Genomic DNA, 22,320 nt, shown 5'->3' on the forward strand with positions numbered 1-22,320 from the left:
CAGAAAGACAGAGGAAAAACCCTCTAAAACTCCAAGTCCCAATCTAAGCACAAAGTAGCAACAGTCAACTGCTGTTGAAAATGGAGCCTGTGGCACACTGAAGATACTCGTAGAAATAACAAAATCCAAAGTCAGCTCAACTGCCACCTAGATTTGCACAGCCTTCACATTAACAGCTTGACCATTTCGAGCCATAAGTACTATTTGCCTCAGTCTCTTTTCTTCCACACACAGTGTCTGGCATTCCCCAAAAGGCAAGAAAATGTAACATATTGTCAAGAGATAAAGGAATCCATAGAGACGAAACAGACTTACAGGTGATCCAGATATTGGAACAAACAGAAAGGTCTTTAAAATAACAATGATTAATATGTTAAAAGATCTAATGGAAAAGGTAGACAACGAGCTTGATAGAGGAGGAATTTTAGAAGGAAGATTAAATGAATATGCTAGAAATAAAAAAAACATAGTATCACATTGATGCTCACAGATATCAGTCATCAGCAAATCACCAACTCATTTATGATGCCCATATTGTCCTGAAGCCAAAACCAAATGAAGATATTACAAGAAAAAAACAAAAACTATAGACTAATATCTCTCATGAACATAGATGAAAAAATTCTTAAAATAGCAGCAAATTAAAACCACCAACAAACACACACACACTTTTTTTTTTTTTTTTAAGATTTATTTATTTATTTAATTCCCCCCCCTCCCCTGGTTGTCTGTTCTTGGTGTCTATTTGCTGCGTCTTGTTTCTTTGTCCGCTTCTGTTGTCGTCAGCGGCACGGGAAGTGTGGGCGGCGCCATTCCTGGGCAGGCTGCTCTTTCTTTTCACGCTGGGCGGCTTTTCTCACGGGCGCACTCCTTGCGCGTGGGGCTCCCCCACGCGGGGGACACCCTTGCATGGCACGGCACTCCTTGCGCGCATCAGCGCTGCACATGGCCAGCTCCACACGGGTCAAGGAGGCCCAGGGTTTGAACCGCGGACCTCCCATATGGTAGACGGACGCCCTAACCACTGGGCCAAAGTCCGTCTCCCTCACACACATACACTTTTAAAAAACACTACAATCATCTCAACAGGTTCAGAAATAGCAATAGACAAAATTCGATATCCATTCATGAGAAGGAATGGATAAAAAATTCTCAGCAAAAAAACTACAATGAGATACCACTTCAAGCCCATGAATGTTAAAGAGAATTTCTATATGACTTACTCCTAAGTATATACTTAAGAGATAGGAAAAAATGTGTCCAAATAAAAACTTGTACATGACTGTTTAAGAAACCTTATTCATAGCAGCCAAAAAGGAGAAACTCAAATATCTAGCAAGTGATTAATGGATAAACAAAATGTGGTATACGGCAATAAAAAGGAATGGAATACTTATAGATGCTACAGTGTGGATGGACCTTGAAAACATTATGCGAAGTCAAAGAAACCAGACAGAAAGGACCACTTATTGTATGATTCCATTTATAGGAGATATACAAAATAGGCAAATCTATAGACAGAATGTAGATTAATGATTGCGTAGGGCTAGGAGTGATGGGTATGGGTTAGAATGGTGATACGGAGTGACTACTCATATGCGTGGGATTTCTTTTAAGGTGTGTTTGAAAATGTTCTAAAATTAGATTGCAGTGATGACTACACAATCATAGTCCTTACCATATGCAAAAATTAACGAAAAATGTATATCATACACTGTGGATGAATTATATGCTTTATTAATACGTATTGGAGTCGGACTTGGCCCAGTGGTTAGGGCGTCCGCCTACCATATGGGAGGTCTGCGGTTCAAACCCCGGGTCAAGGAGGCCTGTGGGAGCTGGCCCACATGCAGTGCTGATATGTGCAAGGAGTGCTGTGCCACGCAGGGGTGTCCCCCGCATAGGGGAGCCCCACGTGCAAGGAGTGCGCTCTGTAAGGAGAGCTGCCCAGCGCGAAATAAAGTATAGCCTGCCTAAGAATGGCGCCACCCACACGGAGAGCTGACATCAACAAGACGACGCAACAAAAAGAAACAGATTCCCGGGCAATGAAAACAACAGAAGCGGATAAAGATGATGACGCAGCAAACAGACACAGAGAACAGACAACTGGGCGAGGGGGGGGGGGGGGGCGGGGAGGGGGAAATCAATCAATCAATCAATCAATCAATCAATCAATCTTAAAAAAAAAGGCTGAGAACAGAAAGCTTCTAAAAAAATTAATACATATCAATAAAATACATTAAAAAAAAAACAAAATGAAATGTATCGTACATCTACATGAAAGATCTAAAGTGTTAAAACTTCCAGAATGGAATAAAATGTAGGAGAATATCTTTGGGATCTTAGATTAGGCAAAGATATCTTACATAAGATATAAATGATTTTTAAAATTTAAAAATTGCACTTAAATTAAAACAAAAAACTTTTGTTCTTCAGGGTATTTGGGATATGAACCTAAAAGATTCCTAAGGTCTAGTTCTAGAGGAGAGTCACTATTTTAACCCAAACCAATCAAACCCCCTCCCATTCCAAATAATCCACATAAAGACAATAACCCAAAAAGTGTTAAAAGCATAGAATCATACTGAATCTTCATTAGCACTTTAAACTACAACTAAAAAGGTTCAATTTTGTAATAAATACAAACTATTACTGAAAACGAACTTTTGTCTTATATGAAAAATACATGATTAATACCTGAGGGAGCTGTTGTTGGGGTTTTTTAGGTCTTGATGAAGTTTTATCACCCATTCCTGATACTCTTGCTTTTGGATGGCAGTTGATTGTTTTAATTCATTCATCCACTTATTCTCTAAGTCCTAAAAATAGATAGTACAACTAGTTAATTTTTTTAATATAAAAATAAGAAAATGTAATTTCATACCTGAAAGTTACTATATTCCACTTACTTGTTGGGATTCAAAATGCTGAGCAGCCAGTGCATTCACATCTTGATCTGTCAGTGATTTTCCCAATTCCTGCATTACTTTTTCCATTTCAATACCTTGTCTAAAACATAAATCAGTAAATAAGATATAGTCATTCAACTTTCATGGCATATGGCTACTTCAGAAAGTAAAAGAAAATAATAGAAAATTTTTATTTTGAAGTGGGTATGTCCAGGTATGAGGATTAAAATCCCTGGAAACCACTTTGAATTCTTGGAAATGGAGATGTATAACTAATAACGATAATGTCATACCAAAAACGTCATCTGGAGAGCAAAGTTGTAATCTCAATTTAATGCAAAATGAAAGCAATCCAATATAAGCTACCTTTCGATTACTATGGCTAATGTTTAAAAGTCCAGATACCTTTCCATCTGCAGATTCCCTCAAAGAAGATACTCTGTAATTCTGGCTTTAATACATTTTCTTTATTTGTACATAAGCTAAAATGATTTCAACCTCTGAAAGTTTATATTATAATTAGAGGCTGCCAATTAGGTTCTAAGAACCAAATTATTAAGTCACAAAATGACCTTTACAGAATAATGCATCCCTTTCTTTTTCCATAGACTGTGTGTTAATTAAAAATATTATCCCTACAGAAAAAACTAATCTATAGTGTTAGCAGTTCATATAATGGTTATTTATGAGGTAAGATGGGTCCTGACCAGGAAAGCATGTTGGAAATATTCTGTTTCTTGATCTGGGTGATGGTGACATGGGTAGTCTCACGATGTAAAAATGTATTGAGCTGTACATTTACAATTTGTTTTCCTTTTTGTATGTAATTATATGCTAAAAATAAGTTCATTTTAAAAATTTCAAATTAAAAATTATCTTCATTACAAATGGAAATAAAAAGTTTAGCCTAATACATTTTTCAAACAAAAAATATCCTAATTAACTTATGTAAATTGCACTGAAAGTCAATTTATATTTATTTATAGCAACTGATTAAGATACTAGTATGTTTATTATGATAAATGAAATCCATTCACACAGATTAAGCATTTCTATGTTTCTATAATACCTTCTAGTATTAAATATTCAGTATCCCTTAACTTCCACTTAGTTCTAATGGGGTGAACCCGTTAATTTTTAATAACTACTACAAGTCCGGTGAAAATTTTGCTTGCAAGTGAGGTTTTTATTTAGAAACAGAGATAAGTGCTAAACATTTATAAATACAAACTTAGATATAAATATGTATTAATATTTTACATTACACACATTCCCCCTAGTGGATAAAAAGTACCATTGCCATTGTTAAAGAACTATCTTGAATCTGGTTTGCTAAAAACGCAGATTTCCAATGAGGAAAAAAACCTTTAATAAATAGTAACTCAATAAATAAAATTTCAAGATATTTAATTCACTTCAAATATAGCAGAAATGCAAGTAGTGATACAATTAATCTATATATAATTTATATGATTAAGATCAGAGGAATTTTTATATTTCATATGAAATACTAAATATACACAGCAGTACGTCAGAAGTGACAAATCTGACAACAGATTCAAAATGAGTTGAAAGTTATATTATTTGAAGCTCTGGTAGAAAAATCAAACAAATGAAGGCCAGCAGAAGGTAATCTAGTTATATCAGGTATGTTTTTAAAAATCTGGTTCTGTATTTTGTTCTTTCCAAAATACATTCACAGTTTTATTGGTTATACATTAAAGAAGCAGAGAAAATTCAAAATTTTGTCTTCCCTGGGGATATAGCTTTGACTTTTTACTGGTAGCAACTACCCATACTGCAGGCATCACACCTAGAAAGGAGTAATTGTCTCACCAGGGAGAGTCACCCTATAAAGAGTGACATGTCTCAAAACATTACATTCTTTTTGACAGAGAGACAGTTCTATCATAATAAACAAAATTTTTGCATCAGGAACACTAAAAAATTATCTTAAAGTCATGTATATACAAAGTCTTAAATGTTTTTAAGGTAATAAACATTATTAGATTATGCTGAAATAAATGGATTATCTAGAAGAGTGTGTCCTGAATTCACATGGCTTCCTAGCATTACTAGAAAGCAGGCTAGAAAGCCATGCTTTAAAATAAATAATGCTAGTGACTTCTTGCTTATTATGAAGAAAAAATGAATCAGAAAAGCAGTGTTTCTTTACTATATTAAGTAATCTATGCAGAATGAGTTCAAATCTAATTAAAATTTCTTGGAATAATACCAGTGATTTGTTCTTTTTGTTGTTTTAAAATTTACTAATGTAAATAAATTTCTAAAATGAACTGAAAGAGACCATGGACTTAATTTTAGCAGGGTAATAAACAGGTACTGAATAGGGAGCCAGCATGGCCTAGTTCCAAAAAGTTTTAGTATCAGACTTCCTGATTTGCCTAGTCAAGTTACCTCTTTAAGCCTCAGTTTTCTCATCTGTAAAATGGGCATAATAGAACTGTGGTGAGGATAAATGAAATAGGGCATCCAAAGCACTTTGCACAGTGCCTAGAACAAAGTAAGCCTTCAACAGACATAAGCTATTCCTCTTACTAGAAATAAGAATATATAGGGCCAGCATAATTTATTTAGGTAAATCACTTGAGTTCTACAAATCTATGAGAACCTTGTAGTTGATACTGCACATTTGAACGCACAAGAAAATGAATTTCTAAAATTGAAGATTCGTTTTATTCTTTAATTTTATTAATTAAATATTATTTAATTTTATAAAAAATAAAAAGTTCTGCAGGCTATTATATTTGACGTGTAATATATAATTATGATATTGCGAGAAACTGGAAATACCTCTCACGTAATTTTTTCAGCTCCACATCTCTTTCACCAATCAGTTCTGAGATACTAACAAAGTAATTATGTTCCAAGTTTAGGAGCGTTTCGGAGGCGGGAGAATGGATTAGGTCATGGTACACATCTGCAAAATCTTCATCCCAGCTGGGCTCTTCAGGCCTTGCATGCTCTAATGTGGTCTACAAGATGATACACAGCCATTCTTAAATCATGATGCAGTATTTTTATTTAACATACTCCTAGAAAAAGTGTGTATATTATGATTTCATTTTTCTAAATAGACATGGACAGAGAGCCCCCCCCCCGTTTATCTATGGATATTTAAGTTATATAGGATTATATTCATTTGGAAAAAATAAGGAAAAATGTAAACTAAGTCATTAATATGAGTTCCCTGGGGACAGGGATGAGGGGGAGGTGCAATGTGGAGGAAAGGATAGGAAATGTTAACTAAAAAAGAAAATAAATACGCTATGATCTCATTTCTGTAAAGCAACACACACACAGGAAGGGATGGTCAACAAAACAAAATACTAATGGTGTCTATTTTGGGGCAGTGGGATTTCTGATGACCTTTATTTTCTTTATATTCTAATGTATTGAAGAAAATTATTGTATTGTACAATTAATAACTTGCATGTATATAATCAGAAAAAAACTTTTCACTTAAAAATCACACTGCTAAAAAAGTTTTTATAGGTTATATATGTAGAACACAAAAGTTCCCTATGTGGTCACTTGTGTGATGATGCATTGACTTTGAAAATCTAATTCATGCAGAGGATTTATATATTAAGATAAACCTGTGTGATTTTCTTATTTTGACCTTTTCTGTATTCTGTGCTTTTTAAAATAAATACAAGCATGCTTTTTAGTACATGAAAACAGTAGCTATCAGAGTGATTAAGGGACTGAATAAGAACTAAGAAGCACAAAAACAGAAACAGAGAGAGAGAGACAAAACTGGGATATGCTTGTACACACACATGCATCCAGGAAGATAGAAAGGGCAGTCACCTCAAGATATCAGACAGACAGGTTGAGGAAATGGATATGTTGAGAAGTCCCTTGCCAAAGATTGCAAATGGCAAAAATGGCAATAAGCGGCGAGGTGCCCATGTCGTAAGGCGACCGTGCAGGAGCGGCAGTCAGTGAAGAGAGGAGGACACTGCAGCAGCACGTCATCCCTTTCTTTGATGTGCAGAAAAGGCTAGACCTTAACTTAGATTGTTTGACAATCCAAAGTGCTGAGCAGCCTTACAAGCTTCCAAGTCATTGCCACGCTTTTGAAAAAGAATGGATAGAATGTGCCCATGGAATCAGTGTATCCGGGCAGAGAAAGAGTACAAGATAGAGTTTGAGGATTTCGTAGAATGTATGCTTCGGCAGAAAACGATGAGAAGCATGAGTGCCATCCAGAAGCAACGGGACAAGTTAATAAAAGAAGGGAAGCACACACCCCACCTCCCCACCTGAGCAAGGAAGAACCCAGGGCCTGAGCAGAGCAGCTGCTGATGGCTGGAGGCTGATTTTTATGTTGTCTATTCACCACGGGAAAGATTATTTACTGAAAACTTCTTTGTTCTCTAAAAATAAAGGGTTACTCCTTTAAAAAAAAAAAAAAGTGGAAATAAAACAAAGACTTAAGTATTTTTCCCATTACTGGTCTACAAAAACAGACACCTGTGAAAAAGAACTACCTAAATTCTTCCCTTTTCTTACCAAAGAAAATGTTAAAAACTGGAAACTATGACATGAACCCAGATTAATAATTTAACTTAAAATAAGACAAACTAATACATCACAGAAACAGGTTATCTTGAACTTGAACTTGGCATGATAATCAGCAGGGAAACATTTCTCTATTCTGACTCACTTATCCTTCAGCCAATTACCAGATCAGGAGGGAGGAGTTTAGAAGACTAGCTGAGTCAAGAACTAGGATTCTCTTCACTGTCTCTGAAAACCTGAAGACTCATTTTGATAAGTGCTCTTTATTGTGGACCTGACACTACTCTAGGAATTAAAACCAGTCCACATGACTTAATCTCTGTTCAAATTTCACTTCAGTCTCAGGCTGAAATTTAGTAGGAAGAAGCCAGTGCAAGAGTGTAGGGATCTGCTCGGCCATACATAGCACTAGACATTCTGTAGCCCCACTAACCCAGGGCAGCTAAATCTATCAATTTGCAGCATTGATTTAAAACTCAGCCTAGGGCAAGCCCTATAAGTAAGGTGAAGCTACCTATATGAGAAGCACCAGACAGAGTTTTTCCTGGAAATATCTAACATCACCTCTCAGGAGAGATGATACTAAAAAGGGGATCACAATAGCTGAGAGGAACAGGGAACTGAGTAAGGGCCTACAAAGAGAAAACTGTTCAATGTCCAGACCATTTGTTCCCTACCTCTACCTTCAGGCTGACAAACCTGCTTCTCTGAGGCTCAAACCATTCAGCATCCCTTATCTTTCATGGCCATCATTATCTAACAACATTCCTGTCATTCACCCTCATTCATTTAAAGCTTTGGCACTGAGTTCACAGCCTTTCTCTCTGTTCCAAATCCTGTCATCATCCAGAGTCACTTCAATATCTGTGTAGACAACCCTTCCAATGCCCTGCCTTCCTAGTTTCCTGAACACCCTATTTTTAACAAGTTCTCTACTTCACCTCAGTCACCCAGTTCATATCATCACAAGGAACTGCTCAACCTCTACAATTCAAACATCCAAGTCTCTGACTATAACCTCCGACCAAGATTTCTCACCCAGTTACTGCCAATCCACTGATCCTTTAACTTCATTAGCACCTCCTCTCCACAAACTTCCTATTTTCTTTTTATGTCATCAGCTCCCACCTACCTTCACTTCCTTCCCTATGTAGCTTACATTCCACAGTCCAACACACAACCACTGTTTTGCCAGTATCCTCAACTCTCCTTGACTCATATTCTTTTTTCTACCTAAAACTCTAAACTTATTTCTCTTCTCCATGCCTGCAGTCAGGATGTAGGGAGCTACAGCGGAAAATCACATTCTTCTAAAGCTTATGGCAGCAGACTGGTGCCACTCTAACCTTGACCTTCAACGATGCCTGGCAATCCTATCTTTCTCTGGTCAGTTGTCTCCTCAAATATCCTCTTTCTCACCTGCCCCCTTTACCTCATCTAAACACATGGCCTGTCTTACCTATTTCACACATAAAGTAGAAGCAATCAGAACAGAATATCTTCAACTTCCTGCTACTTAATTAAAGTTCTCTAAGTTTACCTTTCCTCTTTCATTCACCCCTCTGCTACAATGGAAGAAACAGTTAGGAAACAATTAAGATTAAACCTCTACTTAGTTCTGGATTCCATTCAGTTTTTATTTTTCTATCTTAAAACAAACAATCCTCTGACCCTGTGTTCTCCATTAGCAACTGCCTATTCCTTTTCCTCCACATACCCAACTTCTTATCTACACACACTCTCTCTCCAACTTTCCACATTATTTTAAACTTACTGAAATCTAGCTTTTGTCCCTGCTGAGCCACTGAAACTACTCTTACCACAGATAAGATGACTTGATAAATGCAATGGAGATTTTTTACTTTTTTCCTTGCTTGATTTTTTCTGCAGAATTTGACACTTACTGACTATTCCCTCTTTCTTGGACCCCTTTTTCCTCAGCATTCACGAAACCATTATCTCTTATGTTTTTCCTACTTCTCTGGCCTCTCTTCCTTTGCAGGTTCCTCATCTGTTCAACCCTCAAACATTAGTGTTTATTTGCTATCCACCCATCCCATTTATCCATCCATCCAACACACATCACAACACAAAACACAATTATTTGCAGGCACTGTGCTAGATAATGAAGCTATAATGGTGAATAAAATAGACATTTCCAGGTGGATATTCACACAAGTAGGAGATACAGGTAATTCAAGAGGCAATTATAATACAGGGCTTCTTCAGGAGTCTATCCAGGCATCTTCTCATCTTGTTCTCTGGGCAATCTCATTTACTCAATTATAATTCATTCGTATATGAATGGTTCCCACACCCATGTCTCCAGTCCAAACAACTTCCCTAAATGCCCGACCCATATGGATAAATGCTTACAAGACATCTCCATTTGCATTATGGGCACTTAATATTCAATTGGTGTAAAATTCAAGTCTTCACTTTTCTGCTAAAACTTGCTTCTCGCCAAGTGAATGGAACCACCATTTACCATTCATTGGCTTATTTGAGCCAGAAATCTGGCCCAAGTGATCTTTTCATCCCTCAACTATGACCCCATCATATTATTTCTTTTAAATTCTCATAGGCTCAGTTCGCTTAAAGTGAGATGTAATTCATTCACCGCAGCTTGCAATTATTTATATGTTTACACAATTCTGTATCTGGCTCTCTAACTAGAATATAAATTTCATTCTGTAGTATGTCTTGTTCACTATTTCACCCCCAACATATACCTGGCATATAGAAGATGTTCATCATACTGTTTCTCATCAATTCTAGATGTATATTTTTTCACTTTACAAGTCTCAGATATCATGATGGATCTTATATTTGAAGGCATCTTATCGTTGCTTAATTGGAGGTATTTTCATTTTCTTTTTCTTCTTAGTAGTAAAGAATATGGTGTGTATTATAACCAATAATATCTTAAACTTTATGAAGGTATATTACTTAAATGGAAAAATGATTACATTATATAGCTGTCTAACAACAATAAAGACAAATGAGAGGACAAAAGCAGACCAAAGCTTAAAATTAAGTATTACTGCTGGGTGTAGAGTTACCAGATAAAATAAAGGACACACAATTAAATTAGAATTTCAGATACAAAACAAATAATTTTTAAGGATAAGTATGTCCTACATATTGTATGAAACACATTTATACTAAAAACTTGTTAGCTGTTAATCTGAAATTCAGATTTAACTGGTTGTCCTACATTTTTATTTGCTCAATCTGGCAATCTTAGGTTGGTAATAGATATAAAAGTAGTCCTCATTTTACAAAGGCATTAAAATATTTTGTCTTGTGTGCTGACCCTGAGATAGGAAGGAAGAACAGAAGTACCATATACTGTATATTATGGAATACATTTTGAACGTAGAAAAAGAATTATACACCTGTTTCAGTATGAGTTTAACAATTTAAAAATCCACAAGAAAGTCCAGAACATCCTTGACATTTTCTATCTTACCTCGGCATAAGCTCTGGCCCATGTATTTGCCAACTGGTGTAAATCTACTTCACCTGATTTCACAGCTTCCAGAGCTGCTTCAGCATCTCTATCATAATCTCTGAGGGATTCTTCTTCTATAAACTGGCTCAGAGCTTCTTTTAAGTCTGTAATAGGGATAATAAATTCCGTCATCAGCAAAATTCAGACATAAATACGGAACATTTTACCAGGTATTCTAACATGAAATTTTTTATTTTATCAAGCACAACACACAAACCCTTAACAGACTGTCCAACAAAAAAATCAATTAAGGGGTCATTTAACTAATTTCACAATTATTTTTCTTTTTTATTACAGGTTCCTGCAGGGAGAAAGGTCAAAATCCTGAACTCATAAATATAACCTTGATACTAATTAAGTAATATTAATTTCTTAAGCCTAATTCTTCAGTTTGAAGTTGAGTAGAGAGAAGCACATAGACAAAAACTTTCTACAGATTTTGAGGCTATGAAGGATACTGTAAGTGAGAACTCCCTGTATAATTTTATATCTTTTACATTTTGGAAGAGAGATTTAATGATTAATATATAATTGACTTAATTCAGATGGTCTACAATTACAAATTTAGAGACACTACTTGTAGCTGATACAACAAAAATACATTGGGATAGAAGTCAGGATAAGTCCTGGTCTTGTCTCTGTCACTTCATGACTTTAGGTCAATGGTTCTCAGTCTTTCTAGCATGCATCAGAATCCATGGACATTTGTTAAAACATATTGCTTTATGCAAGACTCAGAAGGAATGGCATGGGGTCTCGAGTATTTGTATTTCTAACAAGTTTCATTTTGAGAACCACTGATTTAGGCAAATAATTTAATTTCTTTATATCCCAGTTTTCTTGTTTATTATACAATGAGATTGTGCTAGAAAATTTCTTGGGTCCTGTGTACCTTTTATATTCTCAATTTAAAAATTTTTCCTCATCTGTCAAATAGAATAGACCTTCTCTAAAGAATGTGTTATTAAGATAACTTTATGGAATTAATTTAGGTAAGCAAAGCTAATTTAAAGACAGTACTCCCCTTCCTTGATGTCTCAGGAATTGACCACATCACTAAAAGTGACAACCAATTTAGCAATTTAATTCTATAATACCATAATAAGTGACAACTGAAATGTCTATGAATCCACCCAAACTAAATTCAGAAGTCAAGAGTTCTAATCCAGATCTTGACACTACTTTTTCACCATTTAACTTAATATTTATGCTAAACCTTCTTGGAAGCAACAAGGGTTTAGGAAATAACACTCCATAAAACAAAAGTCTGGGGAATCTTTTTAATTCTTGGAAGGCAAGCAGTTAAACCAACACATAAAATGTTATGGCTGTTTCTAATGCTTCTTAGGTTTATGCTATGTAATCTAAAAATTCCAATAACAGGGATTATAGGAAAATAACAAAGTAATACTGTCTGAAAAAAAATCAGTCCTCACCATTTTCTATAAAGCAAGGTAAACTGTGCAGCAACATCAGACGTCCATGCAAGTGGCTGGCATTCTCTTGTACAGGAAATTGAAGTGGTACCCTCAGTTCGAAGAACTGACTTCCTACTTTGAATTTATACATAAATTCCCTATCTCTGTTGCAGAATCTTTCTCTGTTTTTCTTCATCTTTGGCAGAGTATCTACAGAAAAAGGAGTAGCAGATTAGAAGTCCATAAGAAAATCTGAAGTTTCATTATTTTTATTCAACTTCTAAGAGAGTTCTGCCATTCAGAAATTTTATTTATGTGAGTCTGAGCCAATTATTCTAGTTTCTCTGAGGTTTACCCCTGCATTTTCATCTTTGTGAGGGAAGAAACAAGCATTTTACTTTACTAAGTGCTTCTTTTAAACTTTATTCAAGAAAAAAAAAAAAAAAAAGATGCCTATGAAGTACTTTGCATTTCCAGCAAGGATTTCAAGAATAGGAAATGGGACATGGAGAGGACAAGAAAGGAGTCTAAGGAAGAGATGCAAGGATGGGAAGATATAGAGCTTATGGAACAATGGTGAATATGGCAAAGAAACAGATGAGAGTCACCAAGTGACCTTGGAGATCTTAAAGAGCTTGCCTAAGAGATCTAATGTGGTAGGTAATGAGGAGGTGGTAATGGAAAGGTTTCCATGTGGGAAGAAGACATACAGGAAATAGAAAGTACAGATGCCCCACAAAGCAAACTGGACACTATTCAAAAAGAAGACCATCTAGTTAAAGGGTGTAAACATCAATATCAACTAAAGACTCATTCATCGGCCAGGATCCTATCAGGCCTGCTTGGCTGGAGCTTTTTCCCTATCAAGTCAGTTTTCACAGTGTTCTCTCCATGTAAGTCACAGTTATTCAATGTCCCAGGCAGGACACTGGGAATATAATAGCAAGTACTAACAAATATTTGTTGAACCGTATGGTGTTTCACCCCTTCTAAAACTGAGATGAAGCTTTAGAAAGACTGTCAGCCAAAAAGAAAAAAGAAAAAAAGAATGAGCTTTGTGCCTTAGGGAAGCTCTGACCTCAGCCCATGAGGAAAAGAATTCCCACTGATTTTACATTAAACAGCCCAACAGGTTTCCTTGCCATCAGCGAACCAACCATTCCCACCCCTCCATATTTTAGATTGCCTGCAGTAAAACTCCTAGGGTGTTTTGCAACTGCCTCCTCCCCAAACTCCCCAGCACGGCATACAAGGCTCTCTGTGATCTGATCCTCATTTACATCTCCAGCTTCATCTTTACCATGTCCTCACCAGACTGTGAGCATCCTGAGGACAAGGCCTGTGTATTATCTATGGATGAACCACAGCACCTAACATTGTGCATATAGACCTTGGGACAATATTTGTGGAAGGTAGTAAGTATAGCGTTTAAAGAAAGAATCTTTGATTCTGTCATTCAAATGGCCCGAATTCCAACTCTACCATTTACTTGTAGACTAAGCTACTGTCATTTGGGGATAATGCCATTTACCTGGCAAGACTGTCATAGGGATTAACAAAACAACACGAAGCATCCGATAAACGTAAGATGATGAATGAATGGAAGCTAGTGATTATAAAATTAGATATTTGGTTAAAAAAAAAAAGTCCACGGGGCAGTAACTGAGTGCACATGAAGGCGGAGGCAATAAAGGGATACTGCAGTAGTGAACTGAATTAGCTAAGTACTGGTTTATGGTAAAATATTGTTCAGATTCAATACTTTCGGTAACAAAAACCTTCAACTCTGGTTTCAATCCATTCAACATTTAGAGTTATGGCGGTCCAACAAAGTGATACTTCCCCTTCCGCCTTTTTTTGCTGTTGTTGTTTTTGATGGTCTATCTAAAGCTTCGCCTCCGTTTTAGCAGGGGTGAAACCAAGGACGATTTCCCCTACAAAAATGGAGTGGCAGGAGGGCTGGCCCGAATTCACACACCCAATAAAGAGGAGGCTCCAAGGTTCTAATTTTTAAAATCAGTCTGTGAAAAATGAAGGTGGGCTGCCGGGTCGAGAAGCTCCAGTCAAGGGAGCCCATTTAAGGCGTTTCGGTCTGGGGCTTTCTCATTCTTTGTTCTGGACTCACCTCGCCTAGTACCGAAGTCCTGAGCGGTCTACACACTCGGAACTGTCTACAAACCACAGCACTTGTGGATTATCAGCTGACTTGCCTGCTTGTTTTCACAGGCAGCAGATCCGCCACGGCAGATTCGCCCACACCTCTTCCTCTCTCTTGGCACTCAATGGAAAACCCATCGACACAAGCGCCCCTTGTTTCCTCAAGTTAATAATTTGAAAAGTGTAGGAAGGTGCACTTCGGCCGTTATTGCATGTTTCAGAGACCGCGCAGGCCCCTTTTTCATCACGAAAGTGCAAGGGCAGGGCACAAACTCAGCTCGGGCAGACCGGATGCGGAAGCGCGAGCGTCTCGGGAGGGGTCCGACCGAGTTCTTCTCAGAGCGCATGCGGGGCTCAAGACTGGCTGGAGGTGATTGGAGGGCTGCTGCCGGTGGGCGGGGAGCTGCGGTGTTTGGCTTTGGGCGGGAGTTGGAACCGCCGGTGCTGCCAGCGGGTACTTGAGAGCTGCAGGGTTACAACCTTCTAGGAGACCATGGTGCGGCCTGTGCGGTGAGTAATGACATCCAGCGGATTTGGGGAGAAAGGGAAGGAAGGTGCTATAGACAAACTGACCACACAGGACTGAGGGGAAGAGTCGGGTGGATGGAGCGTGGGGATGGTGGGAGTTGGATGGACGGTTAGGGGAAAAGGCCCTGTCATGAAGAAACTCCAGTTTTCAGTGAGGGCCACGCGTTCCTTAGAAGTATCCTGACATCATAGTCTTCTGTCTCTCTTTACCGATCCCATCAAATAAGACCTTGTTATGTTAGCATTTGAACAGCGCCTTGCATTTCATGGAGCGCCTACTTATGTGTTGTTTCATTTGCTCATCACTTATTGTTTTGATATAGAAAGATTAGCTATACCCATTTGATCGATTAAAAACTCCCAGACAGAAAGGCACATTTAACAAAGTCGCACAGCTAATAAGGGGCAGGACAGTACGCAAACCTAAGTCATCTGACTCCAGAGCCTCTGAGGTTTCCGTTATGCTATTTGTATTTTTTCCTCTACATATGAGTGCCGTGGAGGCTAAAGGTCAGCCGTTCATCCTGTAAAGTTATTCATTTCTATACTGTACCAAGTGACAGAAGTTACATTCCAGTGGGGGTTGGGTGAGTAGGGAGCTGAAAATAAGCATGGCAATGTGATAGAGTGGGAAAGAGGGGAGCCCTATTCTAAGTAGAGTAGTTAGGACATGGCTCGCTAAGGAGATAACACTTGTGTTGAGACATGAATGATGAGGCACCTAGCCATGCGGAAATGTGGGGCAGTACAGGTAGAGGGAATAGCAAGAGTCAGGGCTCTGAGCTTGAGCATATTGGAGGAACAGAGAGAAGGCCCTAACACTCTAGAATAATGAGCAGCAGGGAGACTTGTAAGGGATGAGGTCAGAGAAATAGGCAGAGGCCAGATCAGATAGGGCCTTGTAGGCCTTAAAAAGAATTCAGATTTTACTATTCTAAATACAGGGGGAAGCCAAAGGAAGGTTTTAAGTAGGGAAAGAAACCTAATTTTCATTTTGTAAAGGTCATTGGCTGCTGATAGAGAACGAATAGGAGGATGGGGTGACCAGAACAGGTTCAGGGAAATGTGTTAGAAGGCTATGATATCATTGAGTAATGGCTTAGAACAGAATGTGTTCAGTGGACATAGAATGGACTAGATGAATTTGGAATATATTTTGGAGGTACTGCTGGTAAGACTTGCTGAAATGATGTGCTGGTAAAACAAAAAGAATCAAGGATGACACCACAAAAATTTTGACCTGAGCTGCAGTATGGATGATATTTTTATTAATTGAAATGGCTAAGACTAGGAAAAGAAATTTGTTTAGAAGGTGTGGGGAATCAAGAGGTCTGTTTCAAATACATTAAGTTTGAAATGTGTTTTAAACCTGGAAGTAAAGATATAATCCTTTTATTTGAAAAGCATTCCTCAAAGTGTGGTTTACAGACCAGTAGGGCTCCTTGAGAACCTTTAAGAGACTCTGTGAAGGCAAAACTATTTTCCTAATACTATGAAGACACTCGCTTTTTTCACTGTTTGGTTATTTGCACTGCAATGATGCATAAAATTGCAGGCACCTTAGCATGAACCAAGGCTGTGGCACCAAAACTTTACTTGTAATCTTTGTATTCTTTCCTGCCACATGGAGTAAAATAAACTAAAATACCCGTTTCACTTAAGAATGTGCTTGATGAAGCAGTAGGAATTATTGTATTTATTGTAGCTCAACCTTAAGCATTTAAAAAAAATATGAAGACTTTATATCTGTTGTTTAATCTTATAATTTCTCAAGGGGTTTCCTTTTTTATTTGGATCTTAAATCTTTTACCTCTGAAGAGCAGTAGAGTAGCAAGAGTATACTACTGTTTAATGTTTTGTGTGAGGAAATGGAAGCACTTTTATATGCCAAAGTTTAGTGACTACCTCAAGGAAAAGCACTTGTGTTATTCTTTGAATTGGGAATTGAACTAACCATCTTTTACTTGAAAGAACAACTGCCTGACAAACTAGGGGTTATTCACAATTGGGATTTGGCAGACATTCTGGTCAAGGAACTATTCGAGCCTGTCACTTCAAAGAAAAGAACTGACAGCATGTGTTTCCAGTGATAACATTTGTAATGTCAGACATAAATTAGGAATTGAAAAATTTGTGCCCACCATTGTGACCTTGATGGCTTTCCAGTGCTTGAAGACTTTTGTGATGGCTTGATGCTGATACAACAAATGTAGTTTTTGATATTACGTAATAAAATGTCTAAGTATTTGGAAGATCTGCATAACTCAGTGAACTGATATTTTCCAGATTACCAACAAAATGATGTAACAATCAAGCATCAGCAATATATCCATTCAAGATGCATGATAAACTAGGAGATATTAATATAGGAGAGTATGAAGAGTTCATTGATACCTTTTCAGATTCCACATTGCAAATAACTGTTAAGAAAGTACCACTTGTTGTGTTTTGTAATAATGTCAAAAAGAATAATCATAATTATCTGAAAAGGAAACTATTCCACTCTTCCAACTATGTATAAGACCAGATTTTCTGCATAGACAGTATATTGCAATAGATTGCAGAACGAAATATGAGATCCAGCTGTCTTCTATTAAGCCAGACATTGAAGTGATTTGCAAATATGTAAAACAATGCCTCTTGTCTCACAATTTTTTAAGTTTGGGAAAATTAGTTATTTTTCACAAAATTATTTATACTGACATGTAATGGGTTTATAATAATTATTTTAAAAGGACTAATAAATATTTTTAAAATTCCTGTTTTAATTTCTAATACAGTAAATATATGTATATACTTCACATAAACAAAAACTCTTTGGGATCCCTAGTATCCTCAGTAATTTTTAAGAGTTTTTTTTTTAGGAGGTACCTGGGATTAAACCCAGAATCTCATACATGCGAAGCAGGCACTAAGCCACTGAGCTACATCTGCTCCCCAATGAGAGTTGTTTTTTTAATTTGTTTGTTTTGTTTTTAGGAGGTAACAGGAATGAACCCAGGACCTTGTACATGAGAAGCAGGTGCTCAACCCCTTGAGCTACATTGGCTCCCTTTAAGAACTTTTAAAGGAATCTTGACACCAGAAGTTTGAGAACCAGTGATGTCAAAGAACATTTTTTTTTTTTAAATTCTCAGGCTTTATTCAAATATAATTTTTGAGATGGAATAGCATTTCGTTTAGTGCCTAGGGTAGAAGGACATAGTCTAAAGACCATTTTAGAGGGCACTAGAAGAAAGTGAGTGCCCTCTAAAGTAGTCTGAAGATTCATTTCAGGGGACAAGTACAGAATCACCACTTTGTAATTGTCCCTTGTATAAAGAACATTATTTGCTATTGTGGGGAGATTTTAAAAAAAGAATAGCTTTTATTCTCAAGGAGTTTGTAATCTAATAAGGAAGACAGAAGAATACAAAAGGACAGGTACAACAGAAACTTATTAATACCCTATAGCAATGAAACAATTTAACAAGGTGATCATTTAATGTAGTAAATTTCACATGCCAAGGAAAAGTAATTAGAAATGTAGATATAATGCAATTTACAGCACCCATATTTTGTACAGATCTCATCTGTTAAGATTAAAAGGGAAAAGATAATTTACAATCCATTAATTAGGGTTCTGTTTATGTTTTTATCTTGAAGTGTAGTTATAGCTATTTCAGCTAATGTTAATTCCCAGCTGTGAAATGCCAAATATGTTTCAAATTTAAGTGTAATTAAGAGAATCAAGCACATGTTTATTTAATCAAGACTATTAATGGCCTGAGGGAATGTAGGAGAGAAGTTGACTTTTGTGTAAATAAAAATTTTCTGTCTTGGTCATAGGCATAAGAAACCAGTCAATTATTCACAGTTTGAGAGCTCTGATAGTGATGGTAAGTAGAGCTTATTTTGTTTTAAAGATTTGGGATATTTTTCCTCAAAATATACATAGTATATATATATAGTTCAAATATTGAAAATATTCCCCAATTGTATATAAAGCAGGTCTGGAAAAACAATTTTCTAATCATTTGGGATAATTATGCTGATGATTAAACTGACAAGCCCTTTGTAAGTAAGTGATAAATGAACAGGGCCAGGTGAAAATGGCTCTTTAGGTCTAAATTATTCTAGGTCTATCTTTCTGAAATTGGAGTTTGTCTCTTTCTTACCTTTCCCCCAAGAAGGCATATACTCTTTCTGATATAATGTAAACTTCCCATCAATTGTAAAATAAAACAAGATCTTGAAGAAAGATTAAGCTTAAATTGTAATACAATATTGGGTTTTATGATTACTTGTCTCTGCTATGAAGAGAATTTTGGTCAGGAAGTGTGTAAAAGCATTGCATTAGAATACATTGCACTTCAAAGTAGGTGTGTTTTTGTGTGTTTTTTTTTTTTAAGATTTATTTGTTTTTGTTTATTTCTTTCCCCCATTCCGTTGTCTGTTCTCTTGTGTCCATCTGCTGTGTGTTCTTCTGTGTCCGCTTGCATTCTCTGTGGCAAAGGGAATCTTTGTCTCTCTTTTTGTTGCGTCAGCTCTCCGTGTGTGTGGCACCACTCCTGGGCGGGCTGCGCTTTTTTTTGCACAGGGTGGCTCTCCTTCCAGGGAGCACTCCTTGCGCATGGGACACCCCTACACAGGGGTATCCCTGTGTGACATGGCACTCCTTGCGTGCAACAGCACTGCACGTGAGCTAGCTCACCACACAGACCTGGAGGCTCTGGGTTTGAACCCGCACCTCTTATATGGTAGGCAGACGCTCTATCAGTTGAACCATATCTCCTTCCCGGTGTGGTTTTTTCTCTCTTTTTTTAAAAAGATTTATTTTTTATTTATTTCTCTATCTTTCTCCCCTTTCCCCTAGTTGTCTTCTCTCTGTGTCCATTCGCTGTGTGTTCTTCTGTGACCACTTCTATCCTTATCAGCGGCACCAGGAATCTGTTTTTCTTTTTGTTGCGTCATCTTGTTGTGTCAGCTCTCCGTGTGTGCGGCGCCATTCTTGGGCAGGCCTCACTTTTTTTTGCACTGGGCGACTCTCCTTATGGGGCGCACTCTTTGCTGGGACACCCTTGCGTGGCAGGGCACTCCTTGCACGTCAGCTCTGCGCATGGGCCAGCTCCACACGGGTCAAGGAGGCCTGGGGTTTGAACTGTGGACCTTCCATGTGGTAGGCAAACGCCCTATCCATTGGGCCAAGTTCGCTTCCTTTGTTTTTTCTTAATCTTCCTCAGATCATCGGAGTTTTCCTTACCTCAAAATATTTAGTAATTCCTAGGTTTGAAAGATTTTGTTTTTTGTCTTGGGCACAGCCTTAAATATGTCTAAGACTTGGGAGAAAATAGTGTTGAATATAATTTCTAGCTTTTTATTGCTATCATCAATCTATCACCAAATATTTATGAAGCGCCAATTGTGTTTTGAACACAGTGAAGGTGGGAAGTCACAAAAGTTACTGTATTCCCACAAGAAGAAGCATAAAAGAGACAACATGTATTAATACATGCTGAATTTTGTGATGAAGGCTATGAAAATATATGTACAAGTATCATTCATGAAAGTATACATACAAGTGTCATGCATGTGTTTAAAAGCCACAGCAACAGTTTTATGTTGTGAGTGTCAACAATAGAACTACCTCATTCTGAGGATTGATTGGACAGAAAATCTTGTGAGAAACAGTAAAGGACTGAGAAGAGTACCTGTTTTAGTTTGCCAAAGGGCTGCCAATGCAAAGTACTAGAAATTTGTTAGCTTTTATAATGGGGATTTATTTGGGGATAAAAGCCTACGGTTCCAAGGCCATGAAATGTCCAAATTGAGGCATAGCAGAGATGCTTTCTCACCAAAGTCAGCTACAGTTGACCCTGGCTTTGTTGCCACATGGTAAAGCAAGATGGCCTCTGATCCCTGCAGAGGTCTCTGCCTTCCTCTCCAGAATCTATCCTCTCTTGGAACTCAGCTATCAACAACCAGGCATAAGGCTTATCTCTTTCTGGGCCTCAGCTCTCTGAGCCTTTTGGGGACTTCTGTTTTCCTGCATTCCTCTCTCTCACATGGCAAAATCAAACATAGCAGTTCCCTTTTCCTGTATCTTTCTCTCTGTGTGTTTCCATTTATATCAGACCCAGCAAGGTTCTCAATTAAGTCACACCTCACTGACATAATCCAATCAAAAACCCAAATCAAGCTTATCAAGTAATCTATAATTATAGGACCCTCAACTGAATTTAATGCAATCAAAGTGTGTCACACTCACAGGAATAGATTAGTTCGAAAACATAATCTTTCTCTTTTAGGGATTCATAAAATAACTTCAAACTGCCACAGTACCCCTTTGCCAGAAATTAAAAACTTCCTTTGGTAGGATCATAGGGAGGTCATTGTGTTAATGAAGAGAAGAATTATTACTATTGTGAAAATCCTTACATAGGAGCTATTTTCTCTCTGCCATGTTCAGATACTTTTTTACTTTCCTGAGTTTGTTTAGTATACTAAGTCTTTGTTTGCAAGGGCTGCTACGACAAATACCATACAGTGGGTTGGCTTAAGCAACAGATATTTATTGCCTCATGGTTTTGGAGGCTAGAAGCCAAACATCAAGATACTGTCAGGGCTTGCTTTCTCCCAGAGTCTGTAGAGTTACAGCACTCCTTTGTCACATGGTAGTCTCACGCTCCTTGTGTCTGCTCCTCTGATTTTCACTGACCTCTGGCTTCTACTTCCATATCCAGTTTCATTTGCTTATAAGAGCTTCAGCCATATTGGATTAAGGTCGGCTCTCATTCAGTTTAGCCATACCTCAACTAATAATAATAGTATCTTCATAGGTCCTATTGACAAATGGGTTCACACCCCCAGGAACTCAGATTAAAACTGGAACACGTCTGTCGTGTGGGACATCATTCAATCCCCAACAAGACCTGTAAAAGAAGATATTTGGCTAAGCTATGAAGTTTTCATAAAAATCATTTCCTGCTAACTTTCAATATGATAACATGTACAGTGGAATTTTTAATAAAGGTTTTTAATTAATATTTTTATTTGATAGTTATAGACTAGCTTAATTGCCTTTGCAAATGTGTTTGATAGATTGATGTTTTAAAAAATAAAGGCTACTAAAAGAAAGAGAAGTTGAAAAAGCATGAGTAAAAATGAAAAACAATATGCCTACAATATATTTCAAATTGCGGAAATTTTAAAAAAGGTACCTTTAAAACTTCAGAAGCAGTCAGTGTAATGGGTATCAACTGTT

General features: G+C 37.3%; 3 protein-coding genes across 3 annotated transcripts in view; 2 read left to right on the top strand and 1 right to left on the bottom strand.

Moving 5' to 3' along the window:
• The window catches only part of FERRY3 (FERRY endosomal RAB5 effector complex subunit 3), a 45,740-nt gene extending 30,916 nt beyond the window's left edge, over nucleotides 1-14,824 (bottom strand). Inside the window, exons 1-6 of the mRNA XM_004459020.5 lie at nucleotides 14,518-14,824; nucleotides 12,411-12,602; nucleotides 10,933-11,078; nucleotides 5,727-5,908; nucleotides 2,913-3,012; nucleotides 2,701-2,822 (exon numbers count right to left, since the gene is read on the bottom strand). Of these exons, the coding sequence (XP_004459077.1) occupies nucleotides 2,701-2,822; nucleotides 2,913-3,012; nucleotides 5,727-5,908; nucleotides 10,933-11,078; nucleotides 12,411-12,588 (728 nt within the window). The 5' untranslated portion in view covers nucleotides 12,589-12,602; nucleotides 14,518-14,824. The remainder of the gene's footprint in view (nucleotides 1-2,700; nucleotides 2,823-2,912; nucleotides 3,013-5,726; nucleotides 5,909-10,932; nucleotides 11,079-12,410; nucleotides 12,603-14,517) is intronic.
• A 16-nt stretch (nucleotides 14,825-14,840) lies between these two features.
• The window catches only part of RAD51AP1 (RAD51 associated protein 1), a 32,554-nt gene continuing 25,074 nt past the window's right edge, over nucleotides 14,841-22,320 (top strand). Inside the window, exon 1 of the mRNA XM_071210050.1 lies at nucleotides 14,841-15,003. Within this exon, the coding sequence (XP_071066151.1) occupies nucleotides 14,841-15,003 (163 nt within the window). The remainder of the gene's footprint in view (nucleotides 15,004-22,320) is intronic.
• The window catches only part of DYRK4 (dual specificity tyrosine phosphorylation regulated kinase 4), an 89,541-nt gene continuing 82,096 nt past the window's right edge, over nucleotides 14,876-22,320 (top strand). The window contains exons 1-2 of the mRNA XM_058282612.2: nucleotides 14,876-15,059; nucleotides 18,906-18,955. The gene's annotated coding sequence lies outside the window, so the exon portion shown is untranslated. The remainder of the gene's footprint in view (nucleotides 15,060-18,905; nucleotides 18,956-22,320) is intronic.

Source organism: Dasypus novemcinctus, chromosome 20 (assembly GCF_030445035.2).
Source record: "Dasypus novemcinctus isolate mDasNov1 chromosome 20, mDasNov1.1.hap2, whole genome shotgun sequence".
Lineage (NCBI taxonomy): Eukaryota > Metazoa > Chordata > Mammalia > Cingulata > Dasypodidae > Dasypus > Dasypus novemcinctus.